Source organism: Bufo gargarizans, chromosome 11, assembly GCF_014858855.1.
Source record: "Bufo gargarizans isolate SCDJY-AF-19 chromosome 11, ASM1485885v1, whole genome shotgun sequence".
In the NCBI taxonomy this organism is placed as follows: Eukaryota; Metazoa; Chordata; class Amphibia; order Anura; family Bufonidae; genus Bufo; species Bufo gargarizans.
The window spans coordinates 56,956,565-56,979,965 of NC_058090.1; the positions used below are offsets into that span (position 1 = coordinate 56,956,565).

The 23,401-nt window shown below is 42.2% G+C and overlaps 1 protein-coding gene across 6 annotated transcripts in view; it reads left to right on the forward strand.

Moving 5' to 3' along the window:
• The window catches only part of MEIS2 (Meis homeobox 2), a 117,214-nt gene that overhangs the window by 77,676 nt on the left and 16,137 nt on the right, over positions 1 to 23,401 (forward strand). For all 6 annotated transcript variants that reach the window (XM_044271877.1, XM_044271880.1, XM_044271878.1 and 3 more), the window contains exon 9: positions 16,458 to 16,534. In XM_044271877.1, the coding sequence (XP_044127812.1) occupies positions 16,458 to 16,534 (77 nt within the window). The remainder of the gene's footprint in view (positions 1 to 16,457; positions 16,535 to 23,401) is intronic.

The following is a 23,401-nucleotide window of genomic DNA, read 5'->3' on the forward strand; positions in this document are numbered from 1 at the left end:
GGGATAAGAACTGATCATGGGACGTTTCTGAAGGCAAATTGGCCTCAATTTAAATAAGGGTTGTCCTGATAGAACCCATATAATTCAAGGAAAGCACAGACTCAATATGTGTCACATATTTTTGAACTAGAGCTACAGATTTCCACAATTTTACTGCATTTACCAGACGGATGAGCAGAATTGTCTTCTCTCCTAAGGCCATCTTGAGGAAGATTTACACCTAACAAAAAAGACACCCAAAAAAGGGGGTTAAAAAAATTACTCAGAATAAGATAAGGGTGGGCACTACATAACTAAGTAGATCAGGAGTTTTGGAATGCGGAGTGATGACGCCCCTGGAAGCTGTCATAAACGCCTATTCCTGTCATCAATTGCTAAGAACTTGGCCCTCATGTTAGCGGTTCTTCTTGAGTTAAGAGGTACCATTTCTATACATAAATATTACATTAGCCCCAAAAAGGATGCCCCTAAAAAAACAAGACCACATTTATCATATTTACCACAGCCATCTTTAGTAGAGGCTCATTATTTCGCCAACAGAAAGGCTCCATGCTGTCTTTTATTGTTTCACTTGTTAGAAGTTTTTGAGGAATCTTGGCATTTATCAGCCTGCCAAGCAGCAGCTGGGGCAAGGTATGTTTTAATGACGTTGTTCCATCTTTCTCTGGGCCATTGCAGATGAAACCTCTTGACTATATTGTGCTAAAGTGACTGTCAATGCTCTTTTTATTGGACATGCTTCATATAATGTGATGAGATTATAGGCACCCATTGAGGTTGTTAGGTAAAATTTAACATGCTGCTGATGTGCAATGAAGGAATGTTAATTGTGTAGATGCCAAGAGAAGAGATCATTGAGTTGAGCTATCTTCTGGAATCAGCCTTGGGTAGATATATGTGAGAAGCATTATTCACGTCAGGGATTAGGTGAACTTTTAAAAATGAATACATCACATCAAATCAGTGGTTTAAGATTTATAGCGCTTATCAGGAGCAATTTTCCTCTCAGAGCAAAAAGTTCACTTTCTAAAATGGCAGAGGGTGACTGATTCAAAAAAATAATGTTGCCCCATTTAATCAGCCTATTATATACATCAATTGGGTTTGGATCAATGACCAGGAAAGTGCTTTCTACTCCAAATGTCACTGTTTAAAGAAACACCTTCATAGTTATAGGTGGAATATATCTAGATGTAACGGATTTGGCTTGCTGATATGGAATGTCACTATTGTTCTCTATAGATTGTCAATGTCTCTTTTATAGCAGCAAAAACAATGAATTTGGGTACCTCAAATCCTTTTTAGGACCCTTGTTTATTTGCCAAAGCAGAGAGAGTACGTACAAATGGTGTGTCTCACTCTGGATGACCCAACATATCTATGCATCGACAGCTTATTGATTTCAATAGGTATCAGGGGAGGACTGGCCATAGACCATAGACCCTACAGGAAAATTTCCTGGTAGCTTGATCTCCAGTGGGGCCGCCCAAGCCTTCCTCACAGCCGCTGTCCTTGTACATAATGATCTGATGCGCTCAGCATTACTTAATATTAGGTATATCAGGTGCAGGTGCCGCAGCGGGGTTAGCAATATTTTGTGCTGCACTGTGGTATTTGGTTCTTCTGGGGCGGTATTTTGTGCTGCACTACAGTGTTTCTTGCCCCTCATACTTCTGTTGTCCCTGCCTACTTTGCTGCCCCTACCTTCTGTCAATTTGGACCTGCCTATAATATGGGGCTGCTTTTAGGTTGTTTTCCAGAGACACTTTAAGTTCCCAGTCCGCTTCTGATAGTACTGTGCTATACTTTCTGAACATTTACTGCTGTAATCCTCCACAGATTACAGCTGATTGCTGGAGGTCCCAGCAGGACACCCTCTGGCCAACTCCTTGTTGGAGGACTCTACCAATAGAAATTAATTGTCCAGATCAGGACAGTTTTAAACTACCCTTTACAACTTGAATAGCAAGAGTTTGGCCGATAGCTATACCTTCTGACTCCCACCATATACATGCATTATATCTCTTTGGCCAAGCCCGAGTATGCTTGTGTTGTCAAAGCAAAGAGGGGAATAAGCTACTACCAAACACCTACGGTGACAGACTATCTCCTCTGAGAAAAAAAAAGGATTGGGTGTTAAAATTGTAACATAGCTGATCGCTCTTTGCCCTGCCATCATCTGTCAGCGGAAAGTCAGGATGACCCCTACATGAAATATAGTCCTGGCAAAATCAATGGGTTTGGCCAACAGCCTCAAAGTTTAATTCTTTAGACAATAGTCACAAGCAACCAACTTTTTATAGGAAAACACAGAGATTGGGCACAATCTTATCATGAGCTGCAGTTGACTGTGTATCCCTATGGAGCTTTGGCCTAAGGACTACATCAACCTTTTGTTCCCAGTAATTTGTACATGAAAAACTAAATTCTTGTGATTTTAAAATTTGTATAAGGTAGAGAGAAAAGACCTTGGTGTATTTGGTCATGTCTGTCATAGACCAAGAACTTTCATACATCCCTATATTTTCAGACTGTCTTCTAACTTTCCATTTTACCTGCCGTCCAACAAAAAGGTAGTCATTGAGAAGATATTTGTGTTTTAGATCTACTTGGAGGGTTTTGTAATTATTCTAGCCCCATCCTGTGGTTCCCTGAAACTATGTGAGACTCAAAAGGAATGTGTCGGAGGATTCAGGTAGAACATAAGGTGGGATTAGATTCAGAGATAAAATAAGACACTCTGCTTTTTGTTTTTTCTTCTTGGTGTATTTGTGGCTTTCCGATCGGCCCATAGATGACGACTAATGGTTGCTGGAGGTGGTGACAGGATAGGTCATGAAAGGAACCTTGTAATATCATATTACCTTGGCTAATGGCCAGAGGGTCAACAGAAGAATCCAACAGACAGGCACAAAAGACAACAGGCAGGTTTATCTCTTGCAGCGTGTCACTCTGCATTGTATAGGCAGGAATTCTTCAAAGCTCAGTGCTTAAGAAAAAAGGTCCCCTTATCCTGCTCTATGGCCTAGCAGATCCCCTCACATTACTAAGTGAAGCTCAAAGAACATGTTTACTCAAGCTCAGATCATCATACAGACAGAAATGGAGCACTCTGAACAAAAATACCGATAAGAAAACAATGGACTCAAGCCAAATGACAATATGGAATAAAAACAGGCAAGAGCCAGACATTTTTTTAATTTAAAACAATGACTGACTTGTATTACAATATGAATGGTGCCGCATTATGTTCTTAGAGTTGCACATGTACTAAAGAGACAAGCCACCAAAATAAGTAACGATAGTCCTGAACCAAACAGGCGAAAAGTACAGGTTACCTGGTAGCTGTGTATCATATTTTGCTAAACGTAGCCTGTTCAGATTGTTAGCCTTTATGCAAGCAAATGACTGTATTTAGTTCTCAACTACATGGGTGAATTCACACGTGGTCAATTTGTGGCACAAACTGTTGCATTTACATGAATTGGGGTTGCAGATAATCATGCACATGCTGCAGAAGTAACCCCATGCATGTAGAGAGTGGATTTTCAGTAGCAGAAATGTCTGCAAATAATCTGTAAATCCAAGTGCCTCCAATTTCCATATAGCCACAGATAGATTACAAAAGGCACCTGTATTGCAGTGTACTGTGCATAATCCCATGCTCCAGATGGGTTGACTTGCAGCAGCATAAACAAATTGCTGCTTTCGACAAGGTCACCAGTGACGGTTACAGGTCACACCTCCAGTGCAGTGAAATATTCTTACAGTAGATACGTCCCTGACTGTACAAGACTTAATCAATAGTCAGAATAGAGAAAGATACAAAGCTTCTATGCTGTCCTTTCTGTAAGTGGCCATTATCTTTAATGGATAGACTTGAACCCTACAGCCTGTAGGCCTCCAGAAGATCTCCTTTCGTCTACCAGACTACTGGAGCATATGTTCCAATACTCATTCTGATTAGTAGGTTTAGCCTCTAACCGTAAGCAGATTAACCTTTTTGTGTCTCAAAAAAATCTTTAGTTTAAGCATGTCCTGCACTGTGTCTAATATAATGGGAGATCATTGCCTTCTGGAGTCAATACTTTATTGGGATTCACCCAATATTGGCTCTTCCAGCATAGTAACTGTCATACTTGACCAACTACGTCCTACACCTGATATGTAAAAACCACAGGTGTAGCTCACTAACTAAACAGCGGTATTATTTATTTTGGGTTGGCCTGAAAGTTATTTGACTTGCTGTTAGCTCTCTTCCTCCAGGCTGACATCTGACCTCCTGCTGACATCTAGCAAGTACCCAATAGTAAGGGTGCAAAGAGGTCAGGGGTCAACGAAATTTCTCCATGCCCAGGCCTGATCGAAAATTTGGGAGATGAACTATTATTGGAACCCAGCCACCTTTTTGAAGTAATTAAAAGAAATACGAAATACTGGGTGTGTTACCTTTCAATAACACCCCAAGCAATGGTTACATTTCTAACCTTTCCAGTGCATGCTGGGACAAGGAGCTGAGATTTTTCCTTTTTTACACTGCTACGCTACAGACTGAAAGAGTGAGTGGGTTGTGAAAAAAAACAGTGCAGATGCCCCCAGAGTACCGTTATTTTCATGTTGACCTAGTTGATGATCCAAAAGGTATAGAACTATGCATGTTCTGCATCTCCAATTGCTGATATTGTATGATATTGTGCACGTGTAAACAGTATGGGGAAATAATACTATCCTAAAGTTAGACAGGGTAAAAAGTTGGATCAGACTGCACCAATTTTATCACAGTGGCGCACACTAGATAATAAATTTGGCGTATCTTACTAAAAAATGTTAGTTTTTCTTTTCCTTCTGCCACCTCTTGACATACTTTTAAAGAATCTTGGGCATTTTCTAGGTAAGGTGTCTAGTATGGTGCAAAAACGGTCTTAGGCCAGAGTCACACACAATGCTTTGTTGCATGTTTTTTCTCCCTTTAGGCTCGTCCACAACAGCGCTAATATTTTCCATTCTTCTACTCCATTGTAGGAGCAGAAGAACAGAAATAGCTTGAAGTGCTGTATTCAGCTAATAACCGTCACGAACGGAACATTTTTTTTTGTGGATATTTTTTATTAACTCTGTAACAGAAGCTCCAAATAGGGATGTTAACGTACCCTTACTAATTTGAAAAAAAACAAAAGATGGACTCTTAAAACATTGCACTCTCCATCTACCCGTTACAATTTTGTACTACATGTTATGATATAGGCCTATGTTTTGTAGCTGGCACACTATAGTACTAATTGTGCCCACAGGGGAAACATCTTGGCCTTGTACAGAAAGTGTCCTTTGCTTTGGGTGGAGTACAAAGGTCAGTTTCAGTACATGAAATTCCTACCATGACTTTTCCAGTGATCAGATGGCATTTTATGATTTAGTGATCACCTTATTTTTGTTTTCCTGTAATTAGCATGTTGTGTTGTCTGACCCTTGAAGGGTTAATGGAGGGTTACATCTAGAGGAGACCCTGCTTAATAATACATGGGACCTCGTGTGGAAGGAAGCTTCGCAGTGAGTGGAGGTGAAGGAGTGGAGGCCAAAATAGGTTTATCAACAAAAGCAGAGAATTCAGATCAGCAGCCGCCCGGGGACACCTGGAGCAGCACATTGCAAAACCTCAGCACTTCTCACGCTGCTGCCTCTCTGCTCAGGCACAATATTAACCCACACCCACACTGTACGGATCCGTACTGAATCTGCAAGGACAAAACTGTGCTCTGAAGATGATGATATGAGACTTGTGCACTGAAAATCCTCACGCAGAATAAAGCATTGCTACTTAATGGCACAGAACAAAGAGTATGATAGTGTGAGCATGGCGGAAAGACTTTGTTAGACATGTCAGACTAGTCTGAGAGTTGCCAGGGTTTCCACTGCTGACAGACATCCCAGTTTCTTTCAGCACCTCTGGGTGCTGGATTCTTTCAGCATTCATCAGTTGAAGGGAAGTTGCAGCTAACCGGAGGATAGCAGAGCCTGAGGCTCAGATTATTTGCTGATCCCTGGCAGAACCCCTGGCCTACACCAGAAGATAGCTGGGTGCTGTAGATGTTCTGGTGCTTGTGGAGAGGTGCTATAGTATGATGCAGATCCTCCAGAGCAGTAGAGCTGACACATTGTGAGCTCTGGCTCCTGTATTGTACTGTGTTAGACAACTTGTGGCTTATCTTGGGGTTGTCCTGTGCTATGTTGTTGGTAATGCATAGGTCTATTCCTGCTGTTGAAGTGAATTCTCCTCCGGGAGTCCCCAGCTTCCTGATCTCACTTCCCTTGTCCATTTCTTTCAGTCTAATGAACTCTTAAATCTGGTTACCAGCAGAGACCAGTTCAGAGATCAAGTGACATTTAATGCAGACGAGTCCCTTTCACTTCACAAATACAAACAGGCGTAATATTTGTGTCTAGTTCCGGCCTCCTTACTCTTCTCTCTGCGGCACAGGGACGATCCTTTTACTCACAGAACATGCTCTTCCACTTAAGGGACTTTTGACCTACAAAATCCCAGTAGAGGAGGACAAGGCCATGTTTTGGCATGGTCCTTCCTCCGCAGCCACAAAGAACAGGCAAAAGTAATATTAACCTAACATCGCCAATCGTTTACTATGTTTTACTTATCTACCATTAACCTATTCCACAGCTCTGTACAGAGATAGCACTCAGTAGGACTCACACTCTACAGGTGCCCATACACATAAGAGTAAAATCGTCCAAACCCGCAGATTTCGGCAGGACTCGTGTATGAGGGTGTGCCGAATCTTACCCAATATATGATTTTATTTGGGAAAGAAAAATCAAGCATGTTGACTTTCAGTACCTGATCTATTGATTCTCAAGGGAGATAAACCGTCGACTAGAGCAGTGTTTCCCAACCAGTGTGCCTCCAGCTGTTGCAAAACTACAAATCCCAGCATGCCTGGACAGCCTTTGGCTGTGCGGGCATGCTGGGAGTTGTAGTTTTGCAACAGCTGGAGGCACACTGGTTGGGAAACACTGGACTAGAGGGCCTGGCAGAAGCTGACTCCGCTCTACCGTAGAGCTGAGGGTGCATAAATATGGGAGAGTCAGGAAAAATAGCTGTTGGCCAGTTAAAAGGATTTTCCTACTGCTGACCTATCCTCAGGGCAGGTCATCAGTGTCTGGTCAGTGGGGGTCCAACACCTGGGACCCTAGCCGATCAGCTGTTTGAGAAGGCACCTGTGCTCCCGTGAGCTCTGCAGCCTTCTCCCTGCTTACCAAGCACAGTGCCATACATTGTATAGCTTCAATTCACTTCAATGGGGTTGAGATGCACCTCAGCCACATGACCAATGAACATGTCATCACTGGCCTGTGGAAAGCAGTGAGAAGGCCACGGCACTACTGCAAGCACGCTGCCATCTCGAACAGCTGATCAACGGGGTCCCAGGTGTCAGACCCCCACTGATCAGGTACAGATGACCTATCCTGAGGATAGACGAAAAACCAACAGATGATATCCAAAACGAGGGTCCTTTATTCACCAAACGTCCATGTACAAATAAGTATATAAAATGCAACGTTTCGGCTGCATACTAGCCTTTGTCAAGCATGTTATCAAGTGACTATTGAAAATATTTAAAGTGCTTCGTGTCCCACCCACCAATTTTTAAAAACAATCAAAATGTCTCACAATATTTGGGATCCAACTACTCTTTAAGATCTCTCCAATGAATACCTCTCATTCATAATCAAACATGTGAACTAAATAAGTGATTACCTTATTTGATCATAGGTGTTCTCTACGTGGTAGATGGCGGGCAATGGAGTCCACATTACATGCACACCAGTTCCATCGCAGCGTCTATCAAATTCCTCCGCGCATGCTTACATGCGATCCCATATGAGCATGCGCGGATGAATTTGATAGACGCTGCGATGGAACTGGTGTGCATGTACATTCTTGACAAAGGCTAGTTACTTAGCTGAAATGTTGCATTTTATATACTTATTTGTACATTGCTCATGGACGTTTGGTGAATAAAGGACCCTCGTTTTATCATATGCTGCCGTCATCTGTTGGTTTTTCGTTGATCTGTTGACCGTTGAGGATCTATGGTTGTGGACGAGCTGATGCATTCCTGAGGGAGTCTGCGAGGTACTGGTGCTGCTCTAAAGTGTTGTTGTTCTATCCTGAGGATAGGTCACCAGTAGTAAAATGTTGGAAAACCCCTATAAGCTTTTGGCTGACGGCTAGTAAGGATGTATGGGCACCTTAAAGGGGTTGTCCAGGATTTTAATATTAAGGAGGATAGCTCATCAATATTAGATCAGTGAGGTTCTGACTCTCCTACTGATCATCTTTCTGAAGGTGCCGCAGCACGCTGGTGAGCGCTGTGGCCTCTTCATTACCAGGCACAGAGCCGTATATTGTGTAGTGGCTGTGCTTGCTACTACCCGGTCCTATTCATCTAAATGAAGGGACTGAAGTAACCGCAGTACTACACACAGCTGCCACAAAATATACGGCATTGTGTCTGGCAATGAGGAGGCCACAGTGCTCACTAAAGTGCCACGATTGCTTCAAACAGCTGATGGGCTAGGGTCTTGAGAGTCGGGCCCCCACGGATCTAACATTGATGTCTTACCCTCAAGTAATAAGCATTAAAGTCCAAGACAGTCTATATAAGTTCTGTTTCACAAGCAATTACAATTACATGGTCAGTTTCATAGAACTTGAGGTAGGAAACTAGAGTGCCCAAACATAAGGAATGGATAGATCATAGGAGCTCTAGGAAGATATTGTCCTGGATTCTAGGACCACAAGTGTCACCCATGGGGAGTGGAAATACAATGATGTGTCTATGATATGTCAGTTTGCTAGTGTGCACCCAAACACAGTGTATGAAATGCAATTTTGGCTTCATAAATCCAATTTAAATAGAACTGTAAGTCGATCATCATCCGGTTAGCACGTGCCATGATGATTTAATTTCATATCTATTACATTCTCCTAGGACAGCGCTAATCAATAGGGAGGTGTTTCCAAAGGGTTAATGCTGCTGCATGCAGTTAGTTGAGTGGAAGTGGACCTAGGTAAAAATAAAAGAGCTCGTTCCGATAGTCTGACAGTGAAGGTTTCAGATGCTTAAAATGAGGCCTACTGGACACATAATGCCCTTGAGGAAACGCGGGTTTCTAGTAATGAGCTTTTAAAAGAGTAGGTTCCCGCAAAGGTACTGAGGCATTACAGCACTGCTCTGTGATAACGCAACTCCTGGGATTGGATAATGGCTTAACCTCCATGCTCTTGTTGCATCTTTCAGGCATGGCGGTTACCATTTCCGGGCTGGTAAAGAATTAGAAAACATTATAAGAAAAAAATAAGCATCTTACTGGTATTAACAAAAAACTGGACACAAAATATATCACGGGGGATATAAAGAAAATGTATATAGAACTCTTCAGTAATAATCTCCTTGTTTATTGTAATACATGTAAAATACATATAGCACTAAAATGCTTTTGAGACATCACCCAAAATTGCATTTAAAAGTGGTCTTCTAGGAGTTGGTTTTCTCCAAGAAGATGACCAATATGCACAAACCAGTCTGGGTAAAGGGATGGACTTCCCAAAGAGGTGATGGAGAGGTTTGACTACTAGTGGCCACAAAATAAAAATGACTGCCAGCTAAATCATGGCCACCTGAAAACAGCCCGACAATCTCTAATAATGTGCATATCTTGCTGTGACATGAGAAGCTGTCATGCTTCTATCAGGCATAAACAGGTAAAACCCAACCTGACCGCAGATCTCATGCCCAGATATGCCATGCTAATAGAAATGTGCAAAATGCCAATTCACATATCACATTATAGTTTGCTGCATTTTTCGAGAATGTGTTACTTTCTTGCTTTAATAGCTGCATGTTGTAGGTATTGCATTCTTATGTGACCCTCTTCTCCATATTCTCCATGACACTGGATATTGGGGCTTTAGGCCTTATGCACACAAGGTGTATTACAAACACTGAGATGTATGGGATCCTTCTGTAATTCTGAATGCCTAAGATTTAATTTGCATAAATGCAACTGAAAAATAAAATCTTGGCAAGCTCCACTAGATACCACTTTATGTATTAAAAGTAATAGATGTATGGGAGAACATCTTTAAAAAGCAGTGCCATATGGAGGCACCACACGACGACACATGGAATGCCTACATATATGTAGGACGGAACTGTGTGAATCCTTACCTGAGATACCAAACAGGCCTTTGATGGGTCCCATTTGTGACTCAGTAAGGCCACCTACATACGTTGTGGAATACGTGCGGTTTTTCAGTGCGGATTTCAATGCGGAAAAACTTCAGCGTAGTACAGTAACAGCAAAGCATATAAGATGACACGAATCTCATGTACTCTGCAGATTGTTTCCTTGGATAAATTGCTATCACTGAGGCCAACTACCTAAAACATAACTTTTAATATAAATATAGTAAAAAATCATGAGGGTCCCTCACATGGGGACTGGTGTACATACAAACAGACAGTAAGAAGCCAAATAAGGACCAGGTAGGAAGGATAGATGTTACCAGTGGTGGACAGGGGGCAAAACCATATGGGTCCCTAGTGTGTCCCTAACCTAATCTCTGCCCAGAGAAATTGACCTGCTGTGTGGATCTCCAAGTTAGCTGCGGTGAGATCTGCGGCAAAACGGCATCAAATCCGCACCAAAAACTGCTGTTAGAAATTGCTGATTTTGGTGCAGATATGGTGCAGAAATGCACATAAAACCGCACGGAAATTCGTATGGATCTTATGTATATTCACCAGCACTTGTGCGCAGGTGGCCTAAGAGACCTAAAAAGTCCAGCAGAAGACAACCCCATATAAAGCTGACATTGAGAGAAATTACCATTAGGGTACAGCCATGAGGGTGCATTTTCTGTAGAGGACTTTCTGCCACAGATTTTGCTGTAATTGCATGTGGGTTTTTCCCGGATTTTGCTGCAGATTTGGCCAAGGTTTCACACTATGCATTTCAAGGAAATCTGGAGCAGAAACTGATGTGCTGCGATCAATCAAATTATGTTTTGGAATTTTTCCGTTTTTCGTTCTGTTGGTAAAATCTCATCCACTTTTCCGGTACTGTATTACACTGCAGATTTACACGCAATTCCACGGAACAAAATCTGCAGCGTTTGTGAACACTTATTAAAATGACTTCCCTGGTGTGCAGTGATAGCGTTACTAAAAGTAGTCGCGCACATATTCTGTATGTATGGAGGGTGGACCCTACGAATCAACCCTAGTATATATATATACATATAGCATTTCCTTGGTGGCTGGTCACTGCAGCAGTACATCACGCGTGTGAACAAGTCCATATACTTTCAAAATAGTTTGGCTAATGTCCAGGAAAATCACATGAAGAATGAGTCATGTGGTTAGATGTCTGGCCAGCTGGATTGTGCATGAGCAGCAAGAATCAGTATTATAATTAGTCACATAGAGTACTAGTACCCAGAACAGACAGCCGCACCTAAACCAAGGGAACTTACCATCCAGCAAGGTGGCAGGGATCATCCAGAACAGGTCGCGCTGTGCCCCATCTTGTGAGGGAGAGGGGCATGTAACCTCTTCAGAGGCGAGGGGCATGCACAAGGGTTGAGCCATAAAATCTATTTATTTATATTTCTCGGGAAGAAAGCAGCATGTAGCAGATGGCTTCCTACTAAATATTTAAAACCTGTTTTATCCATATACCTCTGTGTGTGGAGACACTTCCCTCAGAGTGCTTTATATCGCTAATTAATTTAATTACGCCCACGCTGATCGTGTGTTCCCATATTTTGCATTATAATCTCTAATATGAGATGTGGCCTCCCACACCAGCTCTTTCATGGGATCGTTCTGCCTTCTTCCTGACACATGCGCATGTGAATTTAACTCCTTAAGTGCTACCAGGATGTAGAGAATCCAGGGGGCGTTCTGCAGCAGGATGTTTAACGTGCATTGTCATGTCAGGTCCTGTTCACATGTGCTACATCGTGTCATTTGTTGCTGAGCTGCAGTTCTTATGATACAAATTACAGCCTTCGTCAATATTTACCAGCTGTACAACAGGCCCAACGTAAAGACTACTACTACCAGCTGGTACTACTACTACTCTACCTGTACAACCACACAAAACATGCATACCGGCCGAGAGCCTGCAGACATTTTTTTTTTTCACTCCTTCAAAAATGTCCTTGTCCGCTAAACGGGCCGCGGAACAGACGTACGGTGGCGGTCATCGGAGGCAGTCACAGTGTGCAGTCCACATCTTTTGCAGTCCCATTGAAGTGAATGCGGATCAGATGTGGAGAATCAGATCTTGGGCATGAGCCCTAATAATAAGTGCAGAAACTTTTAGGCTAATTTCACATGAGCACGTTTTCTGCCAGAATACATTCCATTTTGCGAAACGCCCAGCATCCGGACTGAATCCTGACCCATTCATTTCCATGGGTCTGTGCACATGAGCGTCGTTTATCACTTTGCGTTCAGGAAAAATCGCAGCATGTTCTGTATTGTGCATTTTTCAAACAGCCCTTGTCCTATAGAAATGAATGGGGCTGCGTAAAAAAAAAAAAACGGAAGGCATCTGGATGCAATGCGTTTTTCACTGATGGTTGGTAGGAGAAGTAGATAGTTATTCTTCAGTTTTTCTTCACGTGTGTGACAAATGGATGCAATAGGAAACACTGAGAGGAATCGCAGATAAAACTTATTGGGGAAGATTTATCAAAACTGGTGCAAAGAGAAAATGGCCTAGTTTCTTATAGCAACCAATCAGATTTGACCTTTCATTTTTTAGAGCGCCTTTGGAAAATTAAATGATCAACCTGATTGGCTGCGATGGGCCAGTTTTTCTTTGCACCTGTTCTGATAAATCTCCCCCATTGAACTTGCATGAAAATCTATCCGTTTTTCACTGAACAGACCCTGACATATTCCATATCGCTCATGTGAATGCGGCCTTAGTGTGGAAAGTATTAAAACATAATTTATATATTATTTGGCAGAATAAGATCAACCACGATTTCTTTCAAAGGCACAAAAAGAGGTCTACACAGTCATACAAGAAAGCCATAGACACTATGGTCCTCATTTATCAAAACTATCTGACAGGAAGACTGCCCTTGTTGCCAACCAATCACAGGACAGCTCTTATTATTCCTCAGTGGTGTACAGAATAAAAGCTGTGCTGTGATTGGTTGCTATGGGCAACAAGGGCAGTCTTCCTGTCAGATAAACTAGGCCATGTTATGTCTCAACGCCAGATCCCTATAAGAATATACAAAAAGCAATGTGTGTGCACCCCTCAGTCATCAGGTTCTAGGAAAGCTGGGTGACAACATGGCTACAAAACTGTAACTGCCACAAGGGTTGTCACCCAGCTTTCTCAGGGTCCCCGAAAGGCACATTTGCCAGTTTATACAGTGATATGTGATTTGTCTGTATGGCAATGTGATTTATTTCGGACATAACAATGTAGATCAGTAGTAATTTCCACGGGTGCCAAATGATCAAATATTCTGCATTATTGGAAGGTCGTAGTACAGGATATGAAATATGCTTATAGTAATAGGAAACCATAATAAAACATTACCATAAAATCTGCTCTAATCACCTCGATTTCTCATCAGAGGAGTCTCATAATTGGTTATCTCTGCTCCTGGTCAGATTCAGATTACCTTCATGTCTGTGTTTTGGAGGTTATCACGTGGCGTATCCTGGCACCTTCATGGCACCCATATACCGTGCAGGAAAGCAATGCATAATATCATGGTGTGAGAAGACCTCCCAAGTCTGCCTCTTTTGGGTGGATAGTCCCCACTTTTGACCCAAGTCCCTCTGTCCCTCTTTGCTCCTTAAATGTCCCTCTTTTTGATCTGAGGGATAGATTTGCATTATTGCATTTACAATATTGATCCGGAAAGTGTTTGTCCGGTTCCTCTCTGTATATTAGTCCACCTGGTATATTTTTTCCTTATTTGATGCAATTTGATCCAGATAATTTTTGCCGTATTGTATAAAAGAAATCGATTGAAGTGTGTAAATATGCACAATGAACCATAAGTGTCTCTTTTTGACTGACCAAAAAGTTGTGGGGTATGTGTTAGAATGGCATACAAGTTATTTATATGCCATGGTAGGTACGTATGGTTTAGCTGCTGGCACCATAAGGGTTTACATAACCATTTAAAGGCTTATGGCTTTATGGCTTGATTTCTACTGCAAAGAGCTCATTATGGCCTAAAATGGTGCAGAGGCATGTTGTTAGGAGGAATAATCAGAGTGACAAGTACCCCTGTTCAAGGACACTGTAAAGTGGTGTTTTATTTGTGTGCGCGGCGGGGTAAATCCTGGTGCTCTCTGCATTCAGGATGTCACCGAGGACCAGGAGGGGCAGGGCCTGTAATCAATTTGCCATCGATTCTTTTTCTGTGTCACTGTTCATTCTGTATAGGGCACAAAGTACAGGCCAAGGAAGTCCCCAAAGCGCTACTAAGGAGTGCACTGCATCAAAGGGATTAAAGAGTGAATCAAGCAGAGGTCCACGTCATGGAGCACAGAACTAGTTAACAGCTTTGCACTTGCACAGTCTCAGCGGGTGAAATTAACATACCGCGTACCCCCCCCCCCCCCCCCCCTTTCCTTTTTTTTTTTTCTTAAATGATGTTTTCAGCCAATTAAGGCGCCTTTTTTCTCCATGCAGTTTGGAGGCACTCTGTTCCCAGCCACCCTGGGATGGTGATGAGCTGGGTTTTCTCGTCAGAGCTCATTCATTATCTCCATTACCGCCAGGAGAATAGGTGGCGGTGGCATTGTTGGGAGCGGGTCTATGGGTTAGATGTAGCATTTATCACACAGGCTGTGAACAGCCTTTGACAGTCAAGCACTGATGGGACAAGCTGAGTGTGAGCGCACTCTGCAAGCCCCATGCAAATTACCCAGGGCTTCCCAATATGCCCTGATCAGTGCTTTTCCCTGGGCCCAGAACTATTAGTGGTTTTGATAACAGTGAGGAGGTCATTAGCAACATGGGCAGGCGGAGAGGAGGAGCAGAGAGGGGGGCTTACAGGGGGAAAGCCAGGGTGTAATTACATGAATTCAATAGAGAGGCTGCCGAGGAAGCCAAAAATTTGTCAGCACCCAGCAATCAGAAAAAATGTATTTTCATTTTATCCTTAACCCATATTAACTTGGCATTATCATCTTTCTGTGTTAACATTTGCAGGATATTAAAAGCCTGGGGTATACATACAAACAGAATTAACCCTGTCCTGCCTCAGTGCTCCAGTGCCCCACTGCCAGTTCGACCAGGCAGAACCCTTCTATGTCATTAGTCACAATTACATACTATTACACTCAGCTCTGCATCACAAATTGCATCCAAGTGCCTCTTTCTTTTCCTGAAGCCCCAATATATATGCATTTGGCAGACAAACAATAAGCTGCTGGTTTAGTTCCTATCGGGCAATGTTTGGAAGAGGGAACACTCATGTAACCCATTGTAGTGCCGTCCTTTAAGCCCATCCTCACTAATTCCTTCATAGAAGCGGAAAAAGTTTGCTTGGTGCTGAATGGATGATATTTATTGTTCGACTTGGGCTAATGTATTGGCAATGGAGCATTCCAGCCTGTGCAAACAGCGGCGCAGTACAAACACAAGGGATGGGACTCCAGTGCCCTTTCACAGACCCATGTCATAGGAGCAGAGAGGAGACGGACTGCCCCGCTTTCTAAACTCTGATTTATGGCTCGTCTTTGTAAAGCCTGTGTTTCTTTCCATCTTGGGCATCCAGTGCACAGTAATATGCATTCGTGTTTCATACCACAAGTCCGCCCTCCAAACAATCGGCATTAACTTAATATCAGCCTTAAAGGTATTATTTGGGAAGGGGATCAAACCCCAATGTTAAATTAAAAATGACATTTAAGACTGTTTACCTATTGAGATCATTTAGAAATACAGGGTAATGGTATCAAAAAATATCTAAGGCTGGTCATACCCATGCTTTCTCTCGTGACCCCCCCATATACAAGCACGCTTGACCGAGCATGCATCTGGAGTAAACCGCTACCAGACTCCTCTGGGGGTGGCTTACGTCTCCTGATAACAAGATGATCAGGCATGTTGAAATCGAACAGCCCGATTCTTTTCTACACCTGCCATCAAGGGAGAGTCAGGAGGCCTCATACACATCAGATGGGCAGATGGGCCTGATGAAATTGACAGGTTCTGCCCACATTAATGTGTATTGTCATATACTTTAAAGTATAATGTGTTTATGATACCCTAAGGTGCAGAGAATATGTATGTATATGCACACACTATATATATATATATTGTAGATGCCACGAACAGTATTTTGGCACAACCTGAACTCAAGGTCTCTGTTTCTTCTATTACAGCATCCATACCCTTCAGAAGAACAGAAGAAACAGTTAGCACAAGACACAGGGCTGACTATATTGCAAGTAAATAACTGGTAAGTAATGAGAACCCATCCACCATATAGTTGATGTCTTCATTCAATCTAAAATGATCTACCTGCTAAGATATTTTGCTGCAATGTTTCCATACCCTTGGGAAATTCTTGGCTGACTGTTGTGTAAAAAGTACAGTAGTTTTACCGTCTACCAATGGAGAAGCTCTTAAAGGGGCTGAACAGCATTAGAATAAAGGGGCTGTTTTCTTTCCAGCAGCAGCGCCACCCTTGACTGTGTGCCGTGTCTGGTACTGCAATTCACCGCCATTCATGTGAATTACATTTTTTCTTTAGGCCACCCAGTATCTGACCAAAGGAACCATACGTCTTATTAATGATATTGATATCAAGCATTCTCTGATGTCGTTCTGGCTTTAGGCTAGCTCTTGTGTACACCTTCGTCAGTCCTCATGTGTACACTGATGAGAGAGGCCGGTGACGTGTGCAGTGGAGGACAGCAGATGCAATTCTTCTAGGTCTCCAATAATGCTTTCAATGGCTCTGTTTTTAATGAGGGAGGAAAATCATAATGCTGCAGTCTGTGACATTTGATTAAAAGCTACTTGGTGTTGCCTTTTAACAAGCTGATTTATGCTTTCTACAGCAGGGACTCTCGGCTTCTATATTTCAGAGAACCTCAGTATTCATAATCATCTGGAAGTGCTTCATACTCCCACTTAGCCTTGACCAGCAATTTATATATTAAGAAACATGCCATGATACACTACCGCACCAGAAGTGTCTCCGGTAGCTTTAAAGGGTGGCAGAGTAGACTGGGAACTGGTCAAATAATCCTAGAAATGATCAGGATAGCAGACCCGCAATGTGCCTGCCTTTGGGGTACATATGTTTGGGGTTTATATAGGCTGTATTGAATAACAGGTAAATCAATGGTAGGCACATCTTCAGGATACGTCCCCATGGACACATTTTTCGTCAGCGATTTTTATTGTGAATTTGCGGCAAAATCTGCAACAAATCCTCTGCCAGTTCCACGTCACCCTAAGCCTGCAAAGGGTCAAATTCACTGTGCAAATTTATAGAAAGAATCTACACCGAAGGTCAATTTTTTCTGCAGCGTGTGGATGAAATTCTTCCACCTGCAAATCCGCATGGAAAACAGGCAGCATATCGGCTATATGTGAACATGCCCTTATTCCTTAAGAATATAGTTACTCACATACACTCCTCTGGAATCCTCCAATATGTTCTGCAGAGTGGTCTCGCTCTGTACAATGGCATTTAGACTGGGTTCCCACAGGGCGATTTTGCTGACGTTTTGAGCCATTGGAAAAAAAAATGCATTGGAAAAACCGCATGTGGTGTTTACCACTGCGTTACCAGCCGCAGTTCACTGTGCCGATGGCTAAAACGTATTAGCTGATATAGAACCACTGAGGGTTTCCCTAAAGTTTAAGGGGCTGTTCACATCTCGTTTTTGCTGTACGTCAGGTGGATACATTTAGACATTTTATACAGTAAATACAAAAACCTATACAAAAGTATGTAATTTTGTGGTTATCTATCCTTTTTGTTTGACAGATTTACATACGTTTCAATACATTTGTGGCCATTTTAAAACAAAAAAAGTATCGGTTTTTCCGAAACCTTTCTTTTTTTAAATAAAGATTTGACGGCATTAAAGATGGATACATTTAACAGATAGAAATATATTGTCTTATGTTTCCATCCGTCTGGACCAAACATGTGTAAACTCGGCCTTAGAGTTTCAGGTTATTTCTTATCGCCTGGCTATCCCAAGTGTTATATATAATTGAATTTGTTCATAGGGTCATGAAGTCACCTGGAACCAGTCAATTAGCAGAACATCTAATGCAGATGCAGTTCATAATTGCTTTCCCTATATCCCCTATGAATGACTTAGCGGACTCCTCCTAGGCCTATATATTCTCCAGTGCTGCTGTGAGAGGTCTTGAGTGGGACACGGAGGGGGCCTTGAAGATTGGGAGCAGGCCGCTGTGATTTGCTGTGATTTGTGTTTTGTGATTTCTCGGCCCATCTTGACAACACACGACCTGCTTTGATATTTCACAGCCAGCTTTAGAACGGATACCTTTCTGTGTGGATTAGCCCTCTGACGGTAGGGCTGGATGAGAGAGACATAGGGAAGGAGGGGGGAGGCAGAGAAGCTGCAGGATTTTCAGACAACGATCAGAGCCGCAAAGAAATGATATTGGATTTACTTATCAAAATACAGGCCCCGGTTTTTATCACAGGCTTAATTTTGTTCCCGACATTTCGGGGTGATGTTCAGATTAATTGAAACGACAGTTCTCTTTCAGAATTCGGGGAGAGTATTTGCACGGATTTCAGTACTAATACAAACTTAATTACATGGGACTCTATTTTATCATTCTAATTCCATGTAGCCGGCTCTGTATTTACAAATGAGAAACCTTCGCCTTTTATTCACAGCTTCCCTTAATATATTTATCAAAGCAGGTTCATTTACAAAGTGCTCTATCTGTGGTGTGCAGGCAGGCAGACACCAACAAAGCCGTTAGCTTTATCAGCCTGAGCTCCTGATGAGCCACCCGCAGGTCAATTGATTTTCGTGGTTCTCTGATTCATTTTTTCCCCCCCATTTTTTACGGATCACAATGAGAGACACGCTCGGAGAACTAGCTGGTTTGTCTGACTTATCAGTTGGGCAATTTTTTTTTTTCAAGCTACTTAAGTTGGCCACAGGAACGGCTGTTATCAGAGTTTAATGCACCCTATAGTGTGGATAGCATTTCAATTAAACCAGTAACCACAGCTTAGATGCAGTCGTTTCCATGCTGAGAGCAGTACAGAAAGTGATGTGCCTAGCTAGAGAGGCAGAAAATTGAGTTGCCTTGCTTCTGTCAATGTGATTAATGTAGAAATAAACTGCTAACCTAGAGAAGAGACTGATAACACAGTATGAGGAGAAGCAGAGGCGCTTCTTCGCCAACAGATCCTTCTCTTTTTGGGACTTGGGAATGCTCTATTAGGGCTTTTCTTTTCTTGTCTTTTATATTTCCTGCCTGGAAAATGTGACAGTATAAAAATCCAATTTTCAATATAGGGAGATAGATACAAGATTATGTGAATGTGATGTGTGTGCTTTTATCAGAACATTTGTCAATCCAAATGGGAATGTTGGAAGTTTATTTTATCCTGTCCATATATATCACAGCAATTCATAATCATGGCTATATTACATTTATCATAAAGCCTTGTGTAAGCGGTCTAGATACTGACGTGAAACTTTAAAACGACAGCTTCTCTAGCTTAGACTACAATCATATGACAGCAAAAAGAGCCATTAAAAACGGACACACTATTGTTTTTTCGTGGCCATTTTGCAACCATTTTCTGGCCATCTTGTCTGTTTGTAACGGCCGTTTCACAGCCATGCATCCGTTCTTTTATGACTGTTAGAAACGGTAATTAAAAACGGATGACGTTCATTGGCTTTTTTTTTTTTTAACATCCCAACCCTCGCACAATATACATAATGCCCCCCACATCACATGGCCTTCATAGGGCCCTCCAGTATGAATAATGGCCCCCATAATGCCCCCTCCCAGTATAAATAAGGGCCTCCTTAGTGCCCCTCAGTGTGACCCATGGCCTCCACAGTGCCCCTTAGTGTGACTAATGGCCTCAATAGTACCCCCAGCATAAATCCCTCATTAGTGCCTCCCAGAATTATTGCTGCCCCTTTAGTGTCCCACAGTATACCAAATGCCCCTATTAGTGGCTTCCGCATCAAGTGAGGAGCAACTGTCTCTGCGCATGCAAGTAGATGAGGTCATTTTTTTGTTTTAACCCCTAAAAGGCAATTTTTCACTAGTGCACCTGTTTTTAATGACCGTTAATAATCTGCCAAACGGGTGCACTTATAGCTAATCATGGCCTATTAATTTCAATCACAGCCAGGGAGGAAACTAAAACTAGCCTTCTCCCTGGCTGTGAGACGCTCTCCACTGTGATTGGACCGCACTACAGCCAGGGAGAAGGAGACGCCCATTGAGAAACCCTGAAGTCTCCTCCTCACTGTACCAATGCTCAGTATTAGCATACTGAGCACGTAAACTGTGGAGGGGGGCACAGCGGGGTGCAGGAGCCATATTTTAAAAAATCAGGCAGGGTGGCAGCATCAGCGGGGGGTACCCTGCAAGTACAGGTATTTATCTCCATTAATACTAAACCATGAAAGGTCCTCTTTAAAGTCAATGAACCCGTCATGGTATATGTCTGAACAGTGTTTGAGGTATTTTACAGTAAACTCCCGATGGGAAGACCTGCAGCTAAAACACTTTGTAAATGCAGCCTTACCCATAGGCGGTGACTTGTGTTGACTTGAATGGTGCAGACCTGCAGTACTGGACACAGCCCATGGACAGGAGTGGCCCATTTTTTCTAGTCCAAGACCACTACTTTCATGCTAGAAGTAGAGTGTAGACCTCGTGCTACACAATAATTTGGCTCCTATACTAATATTAATATTTAAAAAAACTTGGTAGTGAATTTGAACATATGTGTCAGGAAAAATGTTACAAAATTGTTCCACCATGGGACACATGTATACAAATGACTTCCAGTGTGCATATCACACATCACACCACAGACTCTTACTGCAGAAAATTCCACCCCAGAAACTTCTATATATACAGTATGTCTGTTGTTTTCATTGCATTTAGCATCTGACGTTATCTAGTTAGGGTTTGGACTTCTATCAAGCAAAATAATGTCCCAGCGTGCTTGTAGTTATTAGCTAATTAGTACATATAGTGAACACTCCCTCGATGAAGAAGGAGAGGATACACCAGTTGACAAGGTTACACTATATAACATGGTATAGATAGAAATATAGGAATATCAGCAAACGTACATGCACAAACATGAGTATACTGCAAACAATGCCAAAGTCTGTTTGTCTTATTCGCTCCTTCACCTTTGAAGGTAAACAAGAGATTTGAAACTCTCCCTAACTTATGGAGATAAGATATCAGTCCCATTAGCAAGGAGCAAACTGAGGTTTAATTCTGGTTAAAGGTGACAGTCCCAGGAACTAAAACTGTGTAGGAGATTGGCAGGTAATCTTCACACAGAGATAATGAGCGATTAGAGGCCGGAAAAGAGTGTGAAAGGGTTACAGGTGAGTGCAAACTCAAATAAAGCGCCCCTCCTCTCTCCTTACTGACACTACTTGTTGTTTTTGAAAAAGAGTCAGACCCTCAGTTTGGGGGTTTCATTGAGTTTTGTGTAGAACAGGGTGGTGTAGATTAATTTTAAGTCAGTCTTTTGGAGAATTTACAATAAGTTTTACTCAAATCTATTTGGAAGATAGAAGATTTGTTCTGTAGGAAAGGATAAGAAGCAATTGCTTTGGTATAGACCGCAAGTCTGACCCCTATTTATGGTGTCTTACAGTAGTTACACTATTGGGGCTTGTCTTTACTACACTAATGGCCCTTGAAACATAGTTTCTAAGGCTGAAAAAAGACATCTGTCCATCCAGTTGAGCCTGTTATCCTACAAGTTGGTCCAGAGGAAGGCAAAAAACTCCATGAGGTAGAAGCCAATTTTCATCATTTTAGGGAATATAAATCCTTCCCAACTCCATGCAGGCAATCAGTATAACTAACTCCCTGGATCAACAACTTCTCCAGAATTCTAGTAACTATAACCTGTAGTATATTACACTCCAGAAATACATCCAGGCCCCTCTTGAACTCTTTTAGTGAATTCACCATCACCACCTCCTCAGGCAGAGAGTTCCATAGTCTCACTGCTCTTACCATAAAGAATCCTCTTCTATGTTTATGTAGAAACCTTCTTTCCACTAGACAAAGAGGATGTCCCCTCGTCACAATATGAGGGTGCATATTATTGTGAAAAATGTGCAGTCACACCAACTATTCGGCCAACCGGAGAAATAACTAGAACAATCATAAAGCCTTTAGAGGTTTTTACTGGAGAGCTGCCCTGTGTGAAGAATCATGATAACCCAACTCATTAGCTTTCTTCTAAATAGGCAGATAATTTCTCAAGACCTTCTTTCAGTTTCCCATGAAGTTAATAGGTCTATACTAGTCTACAGAAACAATTCCATTTGCTATATTGGATGACAACGGAAAGTTGGATTGGCATATGAATCCTCTAACTATATGTAAATCTCCACTGAGCCAGGATGACCTTAGTGTGTAGACTGCATGGGTTCCTTCTGGACCATCAAGTAGCTATCATGATCTGGCAATGATCTGTAGATATTCTTTTTGAAGTAATGCATATTTGTCTATATGCATGGAGGGGAGCTTGGGTGTAGTTGTAGGTTGTTCCTCCGGGTAACAGTACCACTCCATTTGTCTAGAGTTGATAGTAGCACTCGGAAGCTGGAGGGTACCAGTGAGGCTGCATGAGAACATTCCTGTACATTCCAGTGTGAAGGACATTACTGCCCTGGAATGATGTTTGTGAAAGGGCGATGCCAACGTTCACCCAGAGACTTCTGCTCTGTAACAATATCATACATAGACTCTGAGAAATACCTATGAAAATACATCTTTTTTTATCAGGAGATGAAAGGCAGAATGTATACAGGGAGGGGAGGTTAGAACCAGATGATTCCCTGTTTTACGAATAAGCAGCTTAATGCATCTTGGCACCCAGAGCCTGCCTCAGAATGCCTCGGGCTCTCTGTGAGCAGAATAGCAATTTTATTACTTTGTCATTAAACCAATTTCACAGCAGTATTGTTTGTTAATGAGCAGCGGCAAACGAGCGGAGATGTCATACACTGCAATAGCAGCGAGATTTGTGTCCCAGGCTTGGAGCAGAAAAAATGGAAAAGGCCATAGTAATAAAAGTGGAAGA